Here is a 22,540-nt window from a genome sequence, read left to right as displayed (position 1 = left end):
TAAAGCATGTGTTTCTAATTATCTCGATTTTTTAATAGATGTACCAAGTCTGTGGTCTCTGGTTCAACCTTGCGAACCCTGCACACATACCAGCAAGAGGAGGACTTTCTTTAAAAGCTGTGAACCCTGGAATTGTAGCAAAATCTGAAGATGTTTTGGCAAGCTAAGGAGTATACTAAGATTTTTACTGGCAAAAGCCAGAGGTGTGCAGAATTGGTGGAATTTGGTGACTCTGTGTTACTCTTGTAACATGGAGCTGTGGGAAAAATTCCACAAATTTATTTATTTATTTATTTTTCACATTTTTAAAGCGCACTGTTACCCGATGGTGTCCTGGCGCTGAATGGCCACTAGAATGCATGGGCTGAGGAGTTAGTGTGTAAAGAGCCATGTCTTTAGGGCTCTCCTGAATGACAGAAGATCTGATATCTGCCTGAGGCTCAACAGCAACGCGTTCCATGCCTTTGCAGCTCCCAGGGAAAAGCTCCTGCCCCCCCCAGCGAGCTTTCCTGACTCTTGGGACTACAACCAGCCTCTGCTCGGCTGACCTTAAAGATCTTGCAGGCTTGTACCACTGGAAGAGCAGAGTCATACAGTGGGGGCCTAGGCCATTCAGTGCCTTGAAGATCACGCAAAGCGTTTTAAAAGCTATTCTTTTGCGTACTGGTAGCCAGTGTAGTTTCACCAGATCCTGTGCTACTGAGGTGAGCTTGGGTGTACCCGTAATCTGACGGGCTGCTGCATTCTGCAGGATTTGGAGTTTGTTTAGCAGCCCCTGTTGGGCATTCAGCAGCAGGCTGTTGCAATAGTCCAGTCGGGTCATCACCAATCCTGTTACCACTGTCTTCCTGTGCTCATCCGCTAGAAACGGCAGGACTTTTCGAATAGTTTTTAGCACATAGTGGGTTGCTGAAGTCAGCGCGTTTATTTGTGGCCTGAAGGACAGAGAATCGTCCATCAGTACACACAGGTTTTTGACCTCCGCCACCGGTGCTGGGGGGGTCCCCATTTCCTCTGGCCACCATCGTGGGGACCAGAAGTTATCTTTGTACCCAAACAGCAACACTTCCGTCTTTGCTGAATTCAGCTTAAGGCAGTTTTCTGCCATCCAATTGCTGACCTCACGCATGCACCCTCTGAACCTATCTGCCGTGCTTTCCATTTCATCTGGTAGCAGTGACACCACTATCTGCGTGTCGTCTGCGTAAGATGTTAAGTTGAAGCCAAAGGATCTAATAACTGGCGCCAGGGTGGAAACGTACACGTTAAAAAGAGTCGGACTCAGGGAAGACCCATGAGGAACTCCACAGGGGAGCACAAATGGGTCCGATTTAAAGTCCCCCAGAGCCACCGTCTGGGTCCTGCTGGATAGGAAGGCCTGCAAGATCTTAATTGCCTTTTCTTGAATCCCACAGGCCCCCAGCCGTTCAGCCAATAACTTGTGGTGGACCGTATCAAAGGCTGCAGACAGGTCCAGCAGGATCAGGGCGGCTCTGCCACCTGCATCCATCACTGTTTTTATGTCTTCGGCTGACTTGATCAGTGCCGATTCTGTGCTGTGCCCCGCCCGGAATCCATGCTGAGATGGATCTAGATGTTGTCCTGTCCCCAGGAAGGTACTCAGCTGCGTGTTTAGTATACCCTCTAGGATTTTGGCTGGGAGGGGTAACCTGGCGATGGGCCGATAGTTGTTCAAATCGGTCACATCTAAGGTAGTTTTTTTTAAAAGGGGTAGAGTGGATGCTTGTTTCCACCGTAAGGGAAACTCCCTGCTATCCAGCATGACATTAAACAATGGGTGAGTCCTGAGGCAATGGTAGAGGGAGCTAATTTTGCAATGGTGGCTGGGCAGGGGTCACGAGGGGAGCCTGATTTTATCCTCTGTAACTGGTTCCTGACCTCCTCCTCACTAGTTGGGGTGAAGTTAAGTAATCTATCTTTTTTCCTGTCTGTCTCTGGGTTTGTTTCTGGGGCGCCAATCTTAATTTGGTTGTCCAAAGAGTGGAAAATCTTTTCCACCTTTCCCCGAAAGAACTTGGCCAAGTCTTCACATAATTCACGACTTGGGGGTATCTCCACCGGTTTGGGGGCTGACAGGGATGACACTGTACGAAATAGTTCCTATGGGGAGTTACTCGCTTCCTTGATGCGTTTGGTGAAAAACGCACGTTTTGCCATTCGGATCATCTCTTTGTACACTCTCAGCTCTACGTTGAGTAGCTTTTTATCCACCTCCCTGTAGTTTTTCCGCCAAGATCTTTCCAATTTTTTGCAGAGAACTTTGTGGTCCCTGATCTGTTCTGAAAACCAGGGAGCTGAAGGGTTTGAGCGCGTGGAGTGATAGATTATTGGGGGTGCTAGTTGCATGCATGCTTCCTCCAGCCAGTTCGTGTAGGCTGTGGCCGCATCCTCCACCTTTCCTGGAGGGGGCAACATTGAGGTTCTCAGTAAGCCCCCAAGAGCCTCAACTGGATACCTATATTTTGCCATTATTTGCATTTTCGGAGTATGACATGTATATACTGATGCATTGAACTGTTGGTCCTACGTTGTTTGTATTTGAATCATCATACAAATGCATTTCTGATATTAGGTTGATTTTACTGTCACAATTCCCGTACCACACTATCCTCACTCAATCACTTCCTCCTCCCCCTTGGGCACTGTACAACCTATTATACTTTGTAACTACTTGACACTATATTTGCTATACTCATCCTCATTGTGAATTATAACAATGTGGTTTTATTCGTTGCTTTTGTGAATTCTTGTGAGAAACTGTATACTTATTGTTGCTCTTACGCTGGGACCCCTCCTTCTCAGTACCTAGATAACCCAGGTCCCAGTGACTACGTTTGGGTAAACCCCCTATATATATACCTCACTAAAGATGGCGGGACCAAATGGGGCGATTTAGCTCAGGTTCGAGCCCTTAATGTGCAATATACGCAATTTTAAAAACATCAATGTAAAATAGCGCTTTTAAAATCAAAATAGCAGCAGAATTGGGTAAGAGCTTCCAAGTCCCGGCTTCCGCCTCAGGACCGTTCAACAACACCACACACACTAGCAATCAGCGGGGAGCGTTTTAGCGGGGTTTTTATGCAAGCAGGGGTGGGAGCGGCGGAGCACTAGTCTGCTCGCCCAGCTCCTGCTCCTCACTAAAGATGGCGAGACCAAATGGGGCGATTTAGCTCAGGTTCGAGCCCTTAATGTGCAATATACGCAATTTTAAAAACATCATTGTAAAATAGCGCTTTTAAAATCAAAATAGCAGCAGAATTGGGTAAGAGCTTCCAAGTCCCGGCTTCCACCTCAGGACCGTTCAACAGGACCACACACACTAGTAATCAGTGGGGATGCGTTTTAGCGGTGTTTTTATGCAAGCAGGGGTGGGAGGGACGGAGCACTAGTCTGCTCGCCCAGCTCTTGCTCCTCACTAAAGATGGCGGGACCAAATGGGGCGATTTAGCTCAGGTTCAAGCCCTTTATGTGCAATATACGCAATTTTAAAAACATCAATGTAAAATAGCGCTTTTAAAATCAAAATAGCAGCAGAATTGGGTAAGAGCTTCCAAGTCCCGGCTTCCACCTCAGGACCGTTCAATAACACCACACACACTAGCAATCCAAATCACCGCGTGGTAGGATTTTGTTCCCTCAAGGCTCCTGAAAGGAGAGCTGGTGAAGGTGAGTGAGATTTGGCTTCCTCTGGCATGATTTTCTAACATGAACGGTCGTTGTTAGAGGGCTGCTTTTTGAGTAGATTTCCTGCTGCTTGAGTAGATTTTCAACTTGAGCGGCAAATAAATCAACTCTAATTGCTGCGTCCTCTTGCGCACAGCATGGAGCAGTTTGCACTGATTTTTCAGAGCTACTCGCACTACCATTGCTAAATTGCAGCATGAGCAGCGTGACATGCATATTTTCCGCCCAGTGGTGGAACTCTGTGTAATCTCGCTGTATTTTTATGTAACGCTGCAAAATTCTACGTAGTGAAACTCTGTGAGGTCCGCCTACCTTGCTAAAACGTCATATATACTTCCATCACATCCAAACATACCTATTTCATAACAGGAGAAATGTTCCTCATTCTGTGAACAGCAGGACTCTTGTGGAGTTCACACAGACAGGCACTACTGTTGTGAAAACTGAACAATTGCACACATAGATGAAAGGGAACTTCCTGGAACATCATTTGATTCTCAGGAAGAGGACTTCATACATATTAAAGAGCGGATGGAGAAAAAAAACATCAAAGAACTCCACCTTGTAGGTGTTTTATACGTCCCATTGGAGAGAAAATATCAATACGTGCACAGTAACGTGAAATTTGTGTACACACATATTAAATGAGAGCAGAGAAGTCTATACTTCTTTGGCACTTCAAACATGACACAGTATCTCAAGTGCAAGCATTAAAGGGAGTATCAGAAGTTCCTGGGAGAAAATAAGAAAATAAACAAACAGCAGCAAGCTAGGATGCTGAAAGAGATAAAATGTTCTGGAAGAAGTAATGCAGGGAATGGAAAAGAACAATCACCACCTCAGCATCTTTGTACTTTATTGTATGGAGTGCAAAAAAAATATTTGGTGTGGAGAGAAGGAGTACAAGATTGGGAAGGAGGAGACCCCTACTCTTGTTGTGCATGACCAGAGATTGTGCACAGTTTGGGTTGACTGACCCTGCAGCGGTGGCCCCTCCATTAGGGCGGAGGAGCGCTGCCTCCCGCCACCACCCGAAAAAAACAATAATAAAACAGGTTTTAACCCCATTATATTATCGTTTTAATATAATCCCCCTGGACTCGCCCCTAGTAAGTACCCTGACGAGTCTTGGGGCTTGGTCCAGCGTGGTGAAATTGTGGTGGGGGTGTGGTAGTGCATTTCCTTGTCTCTTCACTGCTCATGAGGGTTTGAACGTCCATTTCTGGCCAGCCTATCCCTCATGCGCAGCCCCAGCTGCATTGCCCCAGTCTGCTTGGGAGCGGAAAGCCCAGGCGCTCAGCCCAATCCTGATGCTGCTTTCCTCCAGCATCATGATTGGCCGCAGTGCATTCTGGGAGCCTGTGCCCGGAAGAGCGCAACGCAGCAAGCAGCAATCGGGTCGGAATTTTTTTTTAAATTATTTTTATTTTGTATCCCGACCCTCCTCGCCCCTCCAGCTCACTCCTCCGACACACCCAGCCACTTTGGCAGCGGGTGAGCCGCTACTGTGACCGTGTGGTTTCAAGGTTGAATGCAGTATGTCATGAAAACTGGAAATTCATTGAAAAACACTGTTAAAGTGAAGTTATGGTTAGGTTTTGATTCAAGACTTAACTTATGTTTGAAAAAAATCTGAAATGCACAAAGAAATTCTAGTTAAAGGATAATTATGGTTACTTCCGAGTTGATGTGGTGACTGTCAGTCAGATCTCAGGATGAGCGCTGTGGGCTCAGCGAATCCTTGGTGGCTTGAAATATACAATATAATTTTAACCTTAATTTTCTTAAAACTATTGAATGGATTTACACCACAACACAAAAAGTACTCGTTCTGGACCAAGATCTAGCTTTCTGCCAGATCTGGTGTTAATCCATTAACCTCTTCCATGATCATGACGAGCTGAGCTCGTCATGAGCCACGCCGCTCCGGTGCTCATGACGAGCTCAGCTCGTCATGAGCTGTAGAACGCTCGTATGCGGGGATAATTCCCCTGCTGTGCTGAGCGTTCCACTGCAGGTAATGCACCTGTGAGCACAGGAGCGCCGTGCCTCATGACGAGCTCAGCTCGTCATAAGCATGTGGGAGCTGTGCGCGCCCATCTTCCCCCCAGCACAGCGGGAGATTAACCCCCGCAGCGAAGGGGTTAAGCGGTGTGCGCTGTGGCTGTATCTAAAGTTCCTATGAAAAAATGTATGTGGAAATCGTGCTTTTAGACCTGGGTAATATATACATGGAGTTGGATAACACCCACACTCAGCCGCGTCCTGTGGAGGGTGTTGCGGTCGGGCAGACAGGCGGGGTGGGGAGGGGTGCTAAAAACTGGAATATGGATAATTGGAGGTAAGTAAACAATTTCATAAATAAAACAAATTTCGTAGCGCGCCCTGCATTGCAAAATGCGACGCAGCGCGCGCTTTTGAAATTCGTTTTATTTATTACATTGTTTACTTACCTCCAATTATCCACATTCCAGTTTGTAGCACCCCCCTCACCATGCCCCTCCCCCGCCCCGCCTGTCTGCCCCACCACAAGTACCTCCATGGGCCACGGCTGCCCACACTGTATGCCTAAAGTTGAAAACACTGGGCTTTTATCTGAATTCAACGTGAACAATGATCTTAGCAAGTAGTGGGCAGGCCATAAACACATAGGCCTTCCATGTCAAGTGACTCCAATGTGTGTCTGTATGCAGAGGCTCTTATGTCTGGTACACTAACATCAATGCCTTTACAAGGATGTGCTGCGGTTGATAAAAAGTAGCTTACATGGATTGAAATTGCTACATTATGTACACTAAGACCTCACAGGAGGTGAATAGAGAATTCCAGACACCCTTTTTCATCATGCCTCGAAATCATGGCGTAGCTCGTTGAAAGAGATGGACGGATTCCTAATAACTTTTGACTGTGAGCCATACTAACCCATAGACTTTGCATAAAGTGGATGCAAAGAATTTTTTGACAGTCAAATAAGCACTTGTGTTTTTTTTTAACTTATACACATAAAACCATTTGACATAAAGCATATATGCAGCAGCAATTAGTTGTAATTGGATACATACTGACATTATTGACAGAAGGAGGGGTCGTTATGACTTGCTCAAGGTTTCCCTTTTGTAAGTCAAGGCGCTTATCCACACTCAATAATTATGATAAATTAGGGGTGCGCATAGTTTTCCCTCTCGTTACACACGGGTAATTGTAGTTATTCTATATTAACTTGTATTATTCAGCACTTGCAAATCAAAAGTTCTAGGCGCTAAGAAGAAAAGGATACTGCAAAAACTGTGATCACTATAGGTAGGTCGTGAAGCTCTATGTAGGGGGGTTTCATGTGGGGCTTATATACAAGCCCCTTGTGCCGCCAGCACGTCACTTTTAACAATGGGACAAAAATAGTGGGGAAACATCCTTTACGACAAAACTTTTACAACGTGGTACCGTTACCACGCAGGTTTTACAACGCAAGTCGTTAAAATGACTTGCGCTGGAGGGCGCTGTAGGATAGGGAATAGTTTAATTTACTATCCAACACCTTCCCTACTATCCACGGGGACTGGAGTTGGAATAGTAAATTAAACTATTCCACTATCCAACGCCCCCCAACGCAAGTCGTTGTAACGACTTGCGTTGTAAAACCTGAGTGGTAACGGTACGCGTTGTAAAAGCACGCGTTGTACCGTCATACATCCAAAAAGTGACATACGGGTGGCGTCATGGGATTGTAAATAAGTCCCAGGATTTTTGCAGCACTTTTAACTTCTTCCCAAAAAAATAAAAAAAGATTGCCAACATTCATTCCAAGTTCAGATTTTCGATGAAAACGATTGTAAAGTCAACCTGGGAGTAAATGGCACATGCCTTCCAGTTCAACTAGCAATCAAGTCGAAACATTGCAAACTAGCAGAAACAACTGCTCCAGGGAATGCATGTGGGAGAAACAGGAAGCCCAACAAATAACGTGGAGGTCAATAAACAAGATCTCCGCAAGGTTTTGCTTGCGTAATACTAACTGTGCATGACCCTATAATAAATAGCATATTATGCTGATTTAGCACAGCTGTGTGTAAGCTCGCCTGGCTGTAATATGAGTGTATGCATGTATATGTTTATGACACCGGATTGTTACCTTCTCTGCTGTCCTATAGATGTCTTCCCGTTGGGCACAGTCCACCTGGTAAGTATGAACGGTTGCACCCAGCCTCTTGCATTGTTCTGCCGTTTCCTGGACACCATCCTAAACATTCAGGAAGGACAGAACATGATTTCATTATTTATAGGTCACACTGAAGCTTGTGTTATGCTTTACAGAAATAAAAAAAATAAAAGGGACTCAAAACACACACATCTCTGTATTTGTTTGCAAGACCCTCTGCATAGATTTCTCAAGAGCCCCTGAGACCGAAATATTTATGTGGGATTGTTTTAATTGTAGTACTAAAACCTAAACAGCTTGTTTTGAAAGCAAAGGCATGCAAAGTTTAGGTTACAAAAAAATACATTTAAGACTGAAAATCATGTTAGTGACATTGAAATTAGACTAGAGGTCGGGGCAGAGTATGTGATCTTCCACTAGCAAAGTTTGTTTTCAGTTACCGAGATTACCAAATGGCATTTTGAGCACTTCACGCAACTAACTACAGTATCCAGTAGAGCCAGACATTATCCATGAATGTACAACCATTATTTTATTAATTTGCTTATTTTTATTTACACAGCTCCTCTTCTGCACACAACAGAGCACCCAGAAGTAGGTAAGCAAACTCAAAAAAGTATTGACAATGGATCGACTTTTAACAAGCACATGAACACAGACACGCAACATACACATGCACTCTGGCCTTGGTGAAACATATTCAAATATTCTTACAGACATCTACGAACACAAATCAACAAACCAATAGCTACCCACGCTCTCGGACCAAAATACATAAGTCAAGAGCCCCATCTTTCTGGATTGTGTAGTAATTTGTGCCCTTCAAAGACCGAGATGCGACTTGAGAGCGTAAAGGAGGGACCACAAGCAAAGGTATGCCAAGGAGCCTTGTGAATGGAATCAGTAGTCGGTGAAAAAGAAGGATGTATGACGTTACAACGCATACCTTTACAACGCATTCCATTACAACGCATACTACCTTTACAACGCATACCATTACAACGCATAACATTACATTGCATGTATGGTAAGTATTGGAAAATGTAGGGGTAAGAATTACTATTCTAACTCCAGGGGGTGCAACAGTAGGGTAAGTGTTGGATAGTGTAGGGGTATAAATTACTATTCTAACTCCAGGGGGTGCAACAGTAGGGGAAGTGTTAGATAGTGTAGGGGTAAAAATTACTATTCTAACTCCAGGGGGTGCAGCAGTGGGGTAAGTGTTGGATAGTGTAGGGGTACACATTACTATTCTAATTCCAGGGGGTGCAACAGTAGGGTAAGTGTTGGATAGTGTAAGGGTACAATGCGTTGTAATGTTATGCGTTGTAATGGTATGCTTTGTAATGACATGCATTGTAGTGGTATGCGTTGTAGTGTCATGCGTTGTAATGGTTGCGTTATAATGGCATGTGATGTAATGGATGTTGCGTTGTAAAAGTTGCGTTGTAAAGGTTGTTTCCCGAAAAAGAAGAACCGAAATGGAGAATTATGTTTTTAGATGACTCCTCTCTCTCCTCCAGAGTGTGGAAAAGTAAATTTTGCCATGTTCTGTGTCCCTACGTGTTCCCCATCTTATGTTATGTGTGCATGATTAATATGCATATGTATTCCCCATGTTCGATTAAAGACGCACTTACAGTTGTGTCCATCTCTAGTATGCCAGTTTCCAGTTCTCGTGAATACTACGAATGTTGGGCCTATGTAAAGCTACGTTGCCACGTTTCCCAGTGTGCACGTTATTCCATTGTAAAGTCCCCGTTTCTAGGTCTCAAAAGGGCCTGGACACCAGATTCAGCTCCTGTCTCCTGAGCCCTCGCTGAGGAGCGATACAGCCCCCACCTGTATTCCTGACCCTTCACTTACTTCCTGCCTCACAGTGCCCGGCTCGGCCTGGCTCTGCCTGTTAGTCTGCCAAGAGTATGTTATGATTCTAGTTATCAGTCCAGCCCTCCTTCTCTGCATTCCTAAACTACTGAATCGCATCAATAGTTTCCGTCATCGTCTAGCCTTTACGTCTCCATGTAAGGGAAATACTGTATTTATGGTCATTTAATATTCTTCATCACGCACTACATGTAGAATAATGTATGCACCAGTCTTAGAGTCTGTTAGCCTTTACCCCGATAACTTTTGGATTCTATCAACATGTTCTCTAAACATCAGATACTAGATAGTGGTAGGTACATGTTGCCCTGATTCTCCAGACTTCAGTCTCTGCTCCTAGCACAGAGTTCATAGCCCCCAGCTTCTCCTAGTAACACGTCATTGTCAGTTTGCGCGCACCATTAGGTTAGAGGTCCCGGCTCCTCAGGTAGCCCCCTCCATGTTTCCGCCCCATTTATGACATATTCTGTTACGTTTACATCACATGTCTATGTACACGCCTCTTGTTACACCCACTTTCACCCTTATCTTTCGCGACTGCTATTGACCACACCCACTGCTCCGCCTACTGTATTCATTGTAATGCAACTGTTTTAGTATATATGCTTGTGTACTGTTATTAAATGTTAGCGCGCTCATCCCAGATCCAGCCCCGGCAGCTGCCGGGCCACGCCAGTCCAATCCTGCCCCCGTGCCGGGCCCTGCCATCCTATTCCTATGCAGGTTGTCCTGTTCCTGTCCTTTATGCTGTATTAAACCTGCAAACTCCTACTACCTCGAATCTTGACTCTTATTTATTGAGCTATCTGTTATTACTATGTCCAGTAAAACCTAGATCCGGTATTATTTATTTATATACCACATAATGGCGCCCGAACAGGGACTTGCCCTTTCCCCACGCGCCGGTGAAGCCACGTATGCCCCCTGATCCTCTGCAGCCGTGACGGAACCATACCGGCCACATGCAGATATTTCTGCTTCAAGTATCCCTCAGGCCCACGGAGGAGACGGAGGTTGCGGTCCAGCATCCAGACGAGGCGGTGGAGGAACGCGGCGAGTCCCGACCAGAGCCCAAGCCGAGAGTCCAAGGTCCGAGGTATCCGGAGGCCCACCCGTAACAGAAGTCCGAAGTTCGTCCGTCCGGCGTCGAAGCAGTCCAGTCCAGTCCGAGGCCTTCCGTTCTTGCTGCCCGGTGAGTACCGTTGCTGGGGTAGTATCTAGACAGGGTCAATCTAATTGTCTCTGGTCCGCGGGGTTTGGTGGTACACAGATCCCAAAACGAAGTGTCCACTTCGGTGGATGCGGGTCCTGACGTGTCTCTTTATGAGACCGGTGAGTTTCGTACTGTTTTAGCAGTGCATCTAGTTTCTGTCCTAGTCAGTTCTGTTCTCGAGAAAATTCATGTATTCTGTTTTCCGTATTCCAGGTAATATTCTGTTCGAACTGTTATTTTAAATGTTCTTCATGTATTTTAATGTCGTGGTATGAATGTGGAGTAATTATCGTGTTCATTGTGTATTGTAATTACGTATTGTGTCTAGATTACAGTTCAGTCATGCCGTTATTTTCCAGACTACGTCAGTTAAGAACTAGAAAAGGTCTGCTAGAAGCAGCAGTTCCTGTCCCGCCTAGGGACAGTCCAGGTCATTTTATGTATCAGAAGCATGGCATAAGTGCCATATTATATCTAGATTTATGGGTAGAGTATACCAAACAGTTAGAAGAAAAGTATAGATGGCCCGTATCAGGTACGTGGGATGCCGAGTGCATCATGCGAGTAGAAGAAGCATTATGGAAAAAGAAAGCCAGACAGTCACAGAAAGATGCCATCGAGTTATGGCGCAAAGAATCTCATAAAAGAACCGAAAAAGAAATCAGAAAGTCAGAATTAAGTAGAGAATCCTTAGAAAGAGCGCAAGAAAAGGAACTAATCGAAATAGGTGAACGAGTTAAAACCGAACAGTCAGATAGACAGAGGCATGCCCTTATTAAGGGTATGTATCCTCTTCTTGCCGAGGGCTTGCCAAAAGCAACCCCGGAGGCATCCAGTATTTTTCCGCCACCATTAGTTCCGACCAAGCTACGTCACAAACCGACCGCAGCTGATATTTTCATCTCGTCCTACTTGGACAACACAGTCCCAGAATATGCAAATCCTGTTCCGCCAGTCCCTGTAAATCAGGCAATTCCTGTTCCTCCAGACACCGGAGTACCTGCTACGGTACCCCCGGTCCAGCCTACATTACAATTTCCCACTCTGCCAGCACGAAGAGTATCAGTCGACGATTCCAGTTTAGGGGCCGCAGGAGGAGGTCCTCCTGGTACCCCGCCACCACACCAACGTTTAACGTTAGTCGAGTTACATGAATGTGCGTTACAGCGTACGCCCAAATATAAGTCCGTTGCAGATATCCGACGAGCTCTTACTGAATGCCGTTATGATCCAGTCGCAGGTGATGATAGTACAGTTATATATTCGATCCGTGTAAGACGGGTGACCGGGTATTTGGACACCCTACCAGATATGAAAGAAGATCTAGACAGAATATATCGTTTCATCCGTACAGGGGATGATCCACAAAGTATTAGCGAAGCCATGTCTCAAAGAAAAGCTGAAATCCAGCTCATGATATTAAAGTTTCTGATTAATTGTTTAATAAGAGAACAAGATTACCCGACTAAAGATCCGGCCGAAATGAGAATCCTGACAAGGTGGAGTGATAATATAGCCGAGGGTAAGCACAGAACTATCAGTAGTATAGAGAGTATGTACAAGAAAATTCGTAAGGAAATAATAAGGTTACACGAACAACGTAAAGCAGCACAAGTAAGCGAGAAAGAGAATGACTCTCCTACGGAAGAGGTAGAGGACGAGAATCCCGCCAGAATAGCGTATGTAGGAAAATCTAGATTTCCAGACCGCCATTTACGCCTAGAACACAAGTCAGTTTTTCATCATCCAGCACCAGAACAAAGTTCTCTAGAACAAGTATTTCAAGCTACCGATCACATTCTGAAATCACGAATCGGTTATAGCGAGTTAAGTACTATGCATGAACAAGAACTAGTCCGATCAGCAGTCCGATGGACTACTGATTCTACCACTTTTCCAGACGAAATAGTGGCACAAATGTTTCTGAAATTGCCCCCAACCGAGCAGCGACTGGTGGGTATGTATATGATCCAGCACCTCATTACATTGTATGAGGGTCAACATTCTGATCCAGGTCCGTTACACGATGTCCTGAACGAGTTACTCCAGTATAGATGGAAAGGTTTAGGTACCGATTTAATTAGTGTCATTTTAGAACAGCGTCACAAATATAGTATGTTCTTGAACCCGCATTTTGTTCATGTCTCACCCCCAGAAAATAAACCGTTTTACATAGATAGACAGAATCCGTTACGAGAAGTGCACCCAGTTAGGACAACAGATGGTGAAATGCAACGAGTGTTTGTTTACACCCCGATTACAAAGATGGAACTCTTAGAAATGAAGAAATTAATTCCTTGTCACGACAAAGATCCAGCAGGGTTCCACCGAGAATTAAAAGACATGCTCCGTATGGGAGAATACACGTATCCAGATATTATTAAAATGTTAAAAGTCCTGTTGCCCGCAGGGGTATACGAGAAACTCAAGGAAAAAGATTGGGAGGTGGGAGAGAAAAAGATCGATTGGGCAGTTCTAGAAGCTGAAGATAAGATACGCGTACCAGGTACCGGTCTTGGAGATAAATGTAAAGAATTACCAGAACTGATAATACAAGTTTTGCCCAGATTATTAACCACTAAAAAGGAAGACTGGGATGCAATCTCAGCCTGTAAACAGAAACAAGATGAAGACACTAGTGATTTTTATTCTAGATTCGAGAAATGCTTTATTATAAACAGTGGCCTCAAGACGAGTAGCGAGTCATACCCTCATCTTTTTGTTACTAAATTAGTCGAGAATTCAAGTCCACAAGTTAAGAATCGAGTTTTGAAAGTCGAAAGTACGTGGCAAGCTAGTACCCCGTCCCAGATGTTACAGATGCTCCAGTACCACCAGAATAGAATCAGAGAAGAGCAAGAACACGAGAGAAAACGTATGAAAGACACGAAAATGAAAGTACTAGTTGCACAATCTGTTCCACAAGACAGTCAGAAGAGGGGTCCGACTCAAGCAAGTCATCCTGCAGCTCCCGTTAAAGGGACATGCAATTATTGTAAACAGCCAGGTCATTTTATAAACGAGTGTGCAGTTCTGAAACATAATATAGCTACTGGTAAGACTAAAGAAAGACCACGTCCGCCTAGACAAGAACAGGTTTCACAGACCTCTCAGCCACAGAATGCACAACAGACAGTTACAGCACCGCAGCCTATTGCTGCAACACAGCATGTTACACAGCAGATGTACCAGTATGCACAGTCCGAGTATCCAGAGTATCAGCCATATTCATGAAACAGCCTAGAGAGGGAGGTAGGCTTGCCTCTCATCGAGATTCCTGTAGATCAAGAAGGTCCCTATGTTCATAGTCAAGTACTAGGGAAAGACAGAAAGTTTCTGATTGATACAGGGGCAAGTAGGACGACCATCAGTCACGCCGAAGTTCCAGGGGCTCCGCTCTCAGGCTCTAGAAATGTTTCCCTTGGATTTTCAGGAAAGCCTATTGTAAATGAGATATCTAAGCCAGTTACTCTAGAAGTAGGTCCATTGTCCCGCACTACTGATTTGTTACTTACAAAGTCATGCCCAGAAAATTTGTTAGGTATTAAGACACTGAAAGAATTAGGTGCAGTTATTTGCTGCTCCCCAGAGGGAATACGCCTGTTTTTACGTGACTTCAAGGGTCACTATGTATTACGAGATTTTGATCCGAGATTGTCCAATGTTCCGCAGCATCTATGGGCGCAAGGTCCGACTGATGTTGGTTATATGCAAATCACACCCCATCGTGTGACTCTCAAACCAGGTGTAGTCCTGCCACGAATCAGACAGTACAGATTACCACCTGAGGCTGTAGCAGCCTTATCCAAAATTATTGACGAGCTCATGGCTCAAGGAGTAGTTGTAGAAACTGACTCCAATGTATGTAATTCTCCGATCATTCCAGTCATGAAACGTACTGATCCAAATGCACCTCCAGTATATCGATTAGTGATTGACCTTCGAGAACTCAATAAATGTATTATTCCCCAGTACCCAGTTGTCCCAGATATTTCTTCCCTATTGACAGCCATTGATTCCGAAGCCTCATTTTTTACAGTCATAGACCTCAAGAACGCGTTTTTCAGTGTCCCCATTCATCCAGACAGCCAGTTTCTTTTCGGATTTTGTTTAAATGGAAGAAGCTATATGTTCACACGAGCTCCTCAAGGTTTCACAGAAAGTCCTAGTATTTACAGTCAAGCACTTAAAAGACAACTAGACAATATTCGCATGCCAACTGACACTGCCCTGCTCCAGTATGTCGATGATCTACTGATCACAGCCCGTTCTGAACGTGCTTGCGAGCGAGCATCACTTACAGTCTTGTATTTCCTTGCCGAGATGGGGCACAAGGTGTCCCCTTCGAAGCTTCAATTCTGTGTACAGCAAGTGATCTACTTAGGCCACTTACTGTCCAAGTGGGGTAGGCAGTTGACACCAGACCGTATCCAGTTAATAGCGAGTCTTCCTCAGCCCAAGACACAGAAGGAGGTACGTGCTTTTATCGGCCTTACTTCTTATTGCAGACAATGGATTCCTCAGTATGCATTTCTAGCTAAACCACTGATACAGTTAACGACACAGGAGGCAGCCGTATCGACTGTCCTCCCTTGGTCATCTGAACATACACTTAGTTTCAATGAGTTAAAGAAAGCTTTATGCCAAGCTCCAGTTCTAGCTACACCGAACTACAGTAAGCCTTTTACACTTTTCGTCACAGAACGCGAAGGTACAGCATTATCTGTTCTCACACAAGATCAAGCAGGACAGTACAAGCCTTGTGCTTACTTCTCAAGCACATTAGATCCTGTAGCCCAGGCTCTGCCTGCGTGCCTCAAGTCAGTTGCAGCCACAGCACTAGCTATCAGACAAAGTGATTCCATAGTATTAGGACATTCCTTGACAGTACAAGTTCCACACTCCGTGGAAGTTCTTTTAAACCGAACACAAACTCAGCACTTGACAATTGCACGTTTAACAGGTTATGAATTGACACTGTTCCAGCCACACATAGAAATCAGACGCTGCAACGTTCTAAATCCTGCTACACTGTTACCATCAGTTAATTCAAATCCTGTCACACACGACTGTGTGGAAGTAGTTAACATTATGACTAAGCCAAGACAAGATCTGACAGATATTCCATTACCAGATCCCGACCTGACACTTTATGTGGATGGTTCATGTATGAGAACAAGTACAGGAGAACTAGTAGCCGCGTATGCAGTGACTACTGACACTGAAGTTATTGAAACACACCGTATCGACACCCTGTCTGCTCAAGCAGCAGAGCTAGTTGCTCTGACCCAAGCCTGCATACACGCCAAGAACCTGAAAGTTAATGTTTACACAGATTCACGCTACGCATTTGGAGTTGTACACGACTTCGGAGTGCTCTGGCAGGAGAGAGGTTTCATGACTTCTCATGGAACCAAGATTCAGCATGGTCTCCTTATTCAAGCTCTGTTAGATGCCATACATTTACCGACATCTATTGCTATCATGAAGTGCAAAGCACATACGAAAGTTACTGACATTATTTCCCAAGGTAATGATCTAGCAGATCGCACAGCCAAGCTTACAGCACAGACTCCAGACATTTCAGTTAATCCGACACAGACACATACTCCAGATCCGACTACCTGTATGACAGTTAAGGACCCTACTCAAGATGTCATAGATATCCAGTTACATGCTACTCCCGATGAAATCAAGAAATGGTCCGAACAAGGAGGGGTCCAGACAGATCAGGGATGGGTAACGAAGGGTAGAGCCACATGGTTTCTCCCCGACTCTATGGTTCAAGTCATTATCAATACCGCACATAGTCCAGCACATTTAGGAGAAAAAGCCATGTTAGATAGTATCCAGAACATTTGGTTCAACAAGCATTTACGAGCTGCAGCCAAGCAGAAAGTCCGTACCTGTATGATATGTTGCCAGTTTAATCCAGGTAAAAGTGTCCCGGTGGAACAAGGTGGATTCCAGCCCCCTGACCACCCTTTTGAAGTCCTCCAGATGGATTATATTCAGATGGAGCGATGTCGAGGTTTCAAGTATGTCCTTGTAGTTGTATGCGCTTTGTCCAGGTGGACAGAGGCATATCCAGTCCCAGATTACACAGCCACGACCACTGCCAAGCAGTTGGTTCGTGAGTTCTTCCCCCGTTATGGACTCCCTAGAGTCGTATATTCTGATAACGGCCAGCCATTCTCATCTGAGTTGATGAAACACGTTTCCCTGTTGTTAGGGTACCAGTGGAAGTTCCATTGTGTACGCCATCCAGAAGCAGCTGGTCTCGTAGAGAGACATAATCAGACCCTGAAAATCTGTATTGCCAAGATTTGTAAAGAGAAAGGTGTGGACTGGCTAGTAGCTCTGCCAGTTGCTTTATTTTATATGCGCATGGTCGCACATTCCAGATCAGGTCTGTCCCCGTATGAGGTCGTATTCGGCCGCCCCCCTAATATGTGGGGTACACCTAGACCCCGAAGTATTACCGATGTTTCAAGTAATATGCTGACAGATTACCTAGCTTCCTTGATGTCTGCCCTCAACTCTTGTCGTTCACAGGTTGCCGCCGCATTTCCAGACAATACCGAGGTGGCACCGCATGAAATCGTTCCCGGATGCATGGTTCTCGTGAGGAACTTTGATCGTTCAAGTCCGCTGGAGCCTCGCTGGAAGGAGCCCAAACAGGTCCTCCTGGCCACCCGTACTGCCGCCAAGCTGGAAGGCAGGATGGGCTGGGTCCATTTGTCTCATGTGAAGAAATTTTACGGACTAAAGCCTGTTTCTAAGAACATTTCCGAGGATTTTAAGGACTGCCAAAGTACTATTCTTAAGGACTGTCCCGCAAAAGACAATGATACTGAACCCTCCCTGTTAGAGAAAACTCCGCAACAGGAGTATAAGAAGAAATTAAGGTCTAGTAAAATAAGTCAGCCAGTTTGATTGTCTAAGTCCTCCCCTAGGTGAAACGGTTAGACCGGTTTCTGACATGTATAAAATAGACCCCCATAGTGAGAGAGTTAGTCAAAACTCAATCCGATGTATCGTTTTTCTAAGTTTCATATTGTTTTTCAGCCTTATGACTACCTGCACAGGTTATGCTTTTTATTTGTATTTTCCTATTTCACATGTAAATAAGTCTTCTATTGTTACAGTAGAGCACACGTTTAGTGATCTGCCTCCTCATGAACTATCTTATCGTCTTGCTATGCGTAATAATTCCTTTATCCGCATGTTACATTATTCACACCAGACCAGCAATGCCACTAATTGTTGGGTGTGTGGTCGACTCCCCCCTTTCCAGACACCGAAGGGAGTTCTGCCACTTTTTCCTTATCCAGTTTCACATAACGGTTCGTGTGGAGCATGGTCCACGTTAACGTCATCCTCAACAGATATGTCTTTTCTTAACAGTACATGTTTTCCAGACAAGCAAGGTCTTCCCCACAGAACAGGGTTAGATCTAGAAAATGAAGTTTATAATTTAGGTAATTATTCTTTGAATTTTATGGTCCTGAATGTTCAGTCTGATACTACTCCAGACTTACCTGCTATTTCAGTACTACCAGTTAAAGGCGAATTATGTGTCCGAAATAATGGTTCCATACACGTAGGACATAGTGATTGTACTACTATTGTCAAGTATAGTGACAGTAGGAAATCTATTTTCAAAGCTTCACGTCATTCTTATTTTGTTTGTGGTCAGACCGCATATGTTCGTCTGCCCCTCGATTGGGAGGGAACCTGTTACATTGCCTTCCTACTGCCACCAGTTTTCTTAGCCCCATCTGATTATCACAGAAACACACATCTAGTACACATTAGACATAGAAGGGAGATCGAGTCCCCGATTGTCGATTATACTGAAACTGCTCTAGAACAGTATACAGATTTCAATAAAGGTTTCTTCTTCTTTATAGGACCTGTCCAGAATAGTAAGTTAATACGTAGATTGACCAGAACCCTCGAAGCAGTAGTGAATGAGACTGCCTCTGCTCTAGGTAACTTAACCGAAGAACAATCTGCTATGAGATTTGTCGTGCTCCAGAATCGTCTCGTCCTTGACGTCATACTGGCCGATAGGGGCGGGGCATGTAGAGTCATCGGATCTAGTTGCTGCATTTTCATTCCTAATAACGCGCCGTCTGTTTATTCAGCTATAACCAGACTCCATAAAATTGCCCATATGTTACACCAAGATCCAGGCACCTGGACATGGTCCGGTTGGTTCTGGAATATAATTTCCGCCTGGGGATGGAAAGTATTGTCCTTTCTAGGTATTGCAGTAGCAATCATATTCAGTTGCTGCCTCTGTATACAATGTGGCCCTGCGATTTGTGGCATTTGTGCTACCTCTTGTATTCCTAGTCCCAAGTCCCGTTCTAAATCCAGTTCCAAGAAAATCCGAGACGAGCAAATGATACTGTATGAAATGATAGATGGTATCATGAATATTGATGTTTCCTGATGGAAACGTAGTGACAAGGAGGGAATGTGGAAAAGTAAATTTTGCCATGTTCTGTGTCCCTACGTGTTCCCCATCTTATGTTATGTGTGCATGATTAATATGCATATGTATTCCCCATGTTCGATTAAAGACGCACTTACAGTTGTGTCCATCTCTAGTATGCCAGTTTCCAGTTCTCGTGAATACTACGAATGTTGGGCCTATGTAAAGCTACGTTGCCACGTTTCCCAGTGTGCACGTTATTCCATTGTAAAGTCCCCGTTTCTAGGTCTCAAAAGGGCCTGGACACCAGATTCAGCTCCTGTCTCCTGAGCCCTCGCTGAGGAGCGATACAGCCCCCACCTGTATTCCTGACCCTTCACTTACTTCCTGCCTCACAGTGCCCGGCTCGGCCTGGCTCTGCCTGTTAGTCTGCCAAGATATGTTATGAATCTAGTTATCAGTCCAGCCCTCCTTCTCTGCATTCCTAAACTACTGAATCGCATCAATAGTTTCCGTCATCGTCTAGCCTTTACGTCTCCATGTAAGGGAAATACTGTATTTATGGTCATTTAATATTCTTCATCACGCACTACATGTAGAATAATGTATGCACCAGTCTTAGAGTCTGTTAGCCTTTACCCCGATAACTTTTGGATTCTATCAACATGTTCTCTAAACATCAGATACTAGATAGTGGTAGGTACATGTTGCCCTGATTCTCCAGACTTCAGTCTCTGCTCCTAGCACAGAGTTCATAGCCCCCAGCTTCTCCTAGTAACACGTCATTGTCAGTTTGCGCGCACCATTAGGTTAGAGGTCCCGGCTCCTCAGGTAGCCCCCTCCATGTTTCCGCCCCATTTATGACATATTCTGTTACGTTTACATCACATGTCTATGTACACGCCTCTTGTTACACCCACTTTCACCCTTATCTTTCGCGACTGCTATTGACCACACCCACTGCTCCGCCTACTGTATTCATTGTAATGCAACTGTTTTAGTATATATGCTTGTGTACTGTTATTAAATGTTAGCGCGCTCATCCCAGATCCAGCCCCGGCAGCTGCCGGGCCACGCCAGTCCAATCCTGCCCCCGTGCCGGGCCCTGCCATCCTATTCCTATGCAGGTTGTCCTGTTCCTGTCCTTTATGCTGTATTAAACCTGCAAACTCCTACTACCTCGAATCTTGACTCTTATTTATTGAGCTATCTGTTATTACTATGTCCAGTAAAACCTAGATCCGGTATTATTTATTTATATACCACAAGAGTACCTGGGGATATATGGCTCACAAGGAACTTGCAGTGGGCTATATTTCTGATGTTCTCGGCCTCCACCCCTTACTCAGGTGGTTATCAGTCTGGGAAGCGAGCGGACCTTCCATGAATAAAAGCCCTTTAAGGGATTATTTGAAACTGGATGGGATACACCGGCTGGAATGGTTGAGCTACATCAAATCCATGTTTTATGCTTTTCGGTGATCTGGCTTGTTAAATGTTTATTTCAGGCACAAGCCCATAAAACACGTCATGCAATAATTAAATTAAAATACTCGCAGATACAATTGTAATTTAAAAGCAAAATATATTACATCTGACATTATGATACAATGTTTAAAAGAAGGGCGTAAAATAATTAAAATAAATACTTGCAATTTTCAGCAATTGTATCAATCAGCCATACACAATTCAATAGGCACTTTAAAAGGATAGAGCAAAATTCCGGCAGTTTTCCTTGTTCGTCAGACAGCTTGCAGGTAGCTGCCAATACTTAATGCAAACAAGGGGCAACACTCTGTCCTTATGATTCTGCAGGCTTCGCTATAGTGTCTCACACCCAAGGGAATACAGATGGGTCTAAGCCCGGACCTCCTGGCTTAAATATAAGCAGGACAGATACATAGTACGTGCTCTACATCTTCCGAATTACGATCGCAGAAAGGACAATTTTGAGATTTGGAGTGGCTGGAACTCCATTCATAGGTAAACGTATTAACAAGCATTGTGCCTGTTCTAAGTTTTAAAAGTAATGTGCCCTCCAAAGGTGATACATGTGTATCTATGTACATTTCAAGTTTGGGAGTCGGTTTAAATGATAAAATATCTTCAAGCAGCCCGCCTGTCTTGTCGTTGTGGTGGTAGGAGTAAGTCAGGCTGGTCCAATTTTCTCTTTGACCGCTGAATTCTGCCTTTGTGTTGTTATTTACTAGGGATGAATTGGACCAATATGCGCCCATTCCCAATTGCTGTTTAAAACAATGGAGCCATGGGACTAAGTTACTGTTCTTTAGGCTGACAACCTTCTCTAACCCTGTTCTATACGAAGCCAATTCAGGGGCAGACTACAGTATATCCAAGTAGAGGAGCGGCGTCAGCCTAGTCAGATCTCTGATCCTTTTAAGACCCGAATCGAAAAATATTGAGACAGTCGGGGTGCTACTTGGCAGTTTGAATAATGATTTACTGAGACTATTCTCTTTAGAAATAATCCCGCTCAGATTTCCTATACCCCACATTTCTGAGCTGTAAAGGCATGCAGATTGTGCCTTTGCCCCATAGATCTCTAGCTGGAGATACTGACTTCGAGGTGGTACTTGTGTAGTGTTTTATAGCTACAGAAGTGTTATGAATGAGGGACAATTCTGATTTCCGTTTTGGGTCTTCCATTTGGTAGATTTAGCAACCCTAACTCCCAAGCAGTCAAATTGATCTACCTGTTGGAGTTTAGTCCCTCTCCTATGGAATCCCCCTTCATAATATCTGTGTGCTTACAGGCCATTATCTTTGTTTTAGAAGTGTTTACTTCCAGTCCTCGAAAGTCACAGTAGTCAGTGAAGCTATACAAAAGATTCTGCACCCGGATGGAGAGCAAGATAGTAGTATCACAGGATCATCCACGAATAATAATGCAGTAATAGACAAACTCCCAGTTTGGGGCAATCGTAGAAAAGTCAATCACATCATTTATGCAGGGAAAACAGAGTGTCGGCGAGCACCCATCCCTGTCGCACACCGCGATTGATGGGAATGTGGTGTGTGAACTTCCTCCCTTTCCCTCACCTTACTTGGGCAAAGTTCCCATTATGAAGCCTGATGAGAACATCCAGTAGGCTAGGTTCTACGCCCATTCCTG

General features: G+C 44.6%; 1 protein-coding gene across 1 annotated transcript in view; it reads right to left on the bottom strand.

Annotated features, from left to right (window-relative positions):
• Positions 1-22,540, bottom strand: part of LOC144819744 (17-beta-hydroxysteroid dehydrogenase 13-like) — a 236,628-nt gene that overhangs the window by 148,874 nt on the left and 65,214 nt on the right. The window contains exon 2 of the mRNA XM_078677506.1: positions 7,838-7,945. Within this exon, the coding sequence (XP_078533632.1) occupies positions 7,838-7,945 (108 nt within the window). The remainder of the gene's footprint in view (positions 1-7,837; positions 7,946-22,540) is intronic.

The sequence above is a fragment of the Lissotriton helveticus genome, chromosome 2_1, assembly GCF_964261635.1.
Source record: "Lissotriton helveticus chromosome 2_1, aLisHel1.1, whole genome shotgun sequence".
Classification (NCBI taxonomy): domain Eukaryota; kingdom Metazoa; phylum Chordata; class Amphibia; order Caudata; family Salamandridae; genus Lissotriton; species Lissotriton helveticus.
The sequence above is the reverse complement of the archived record's forward strand: the minus strand, read 5'-3'. Positions and strand labels throughout refer to the sequence as shown.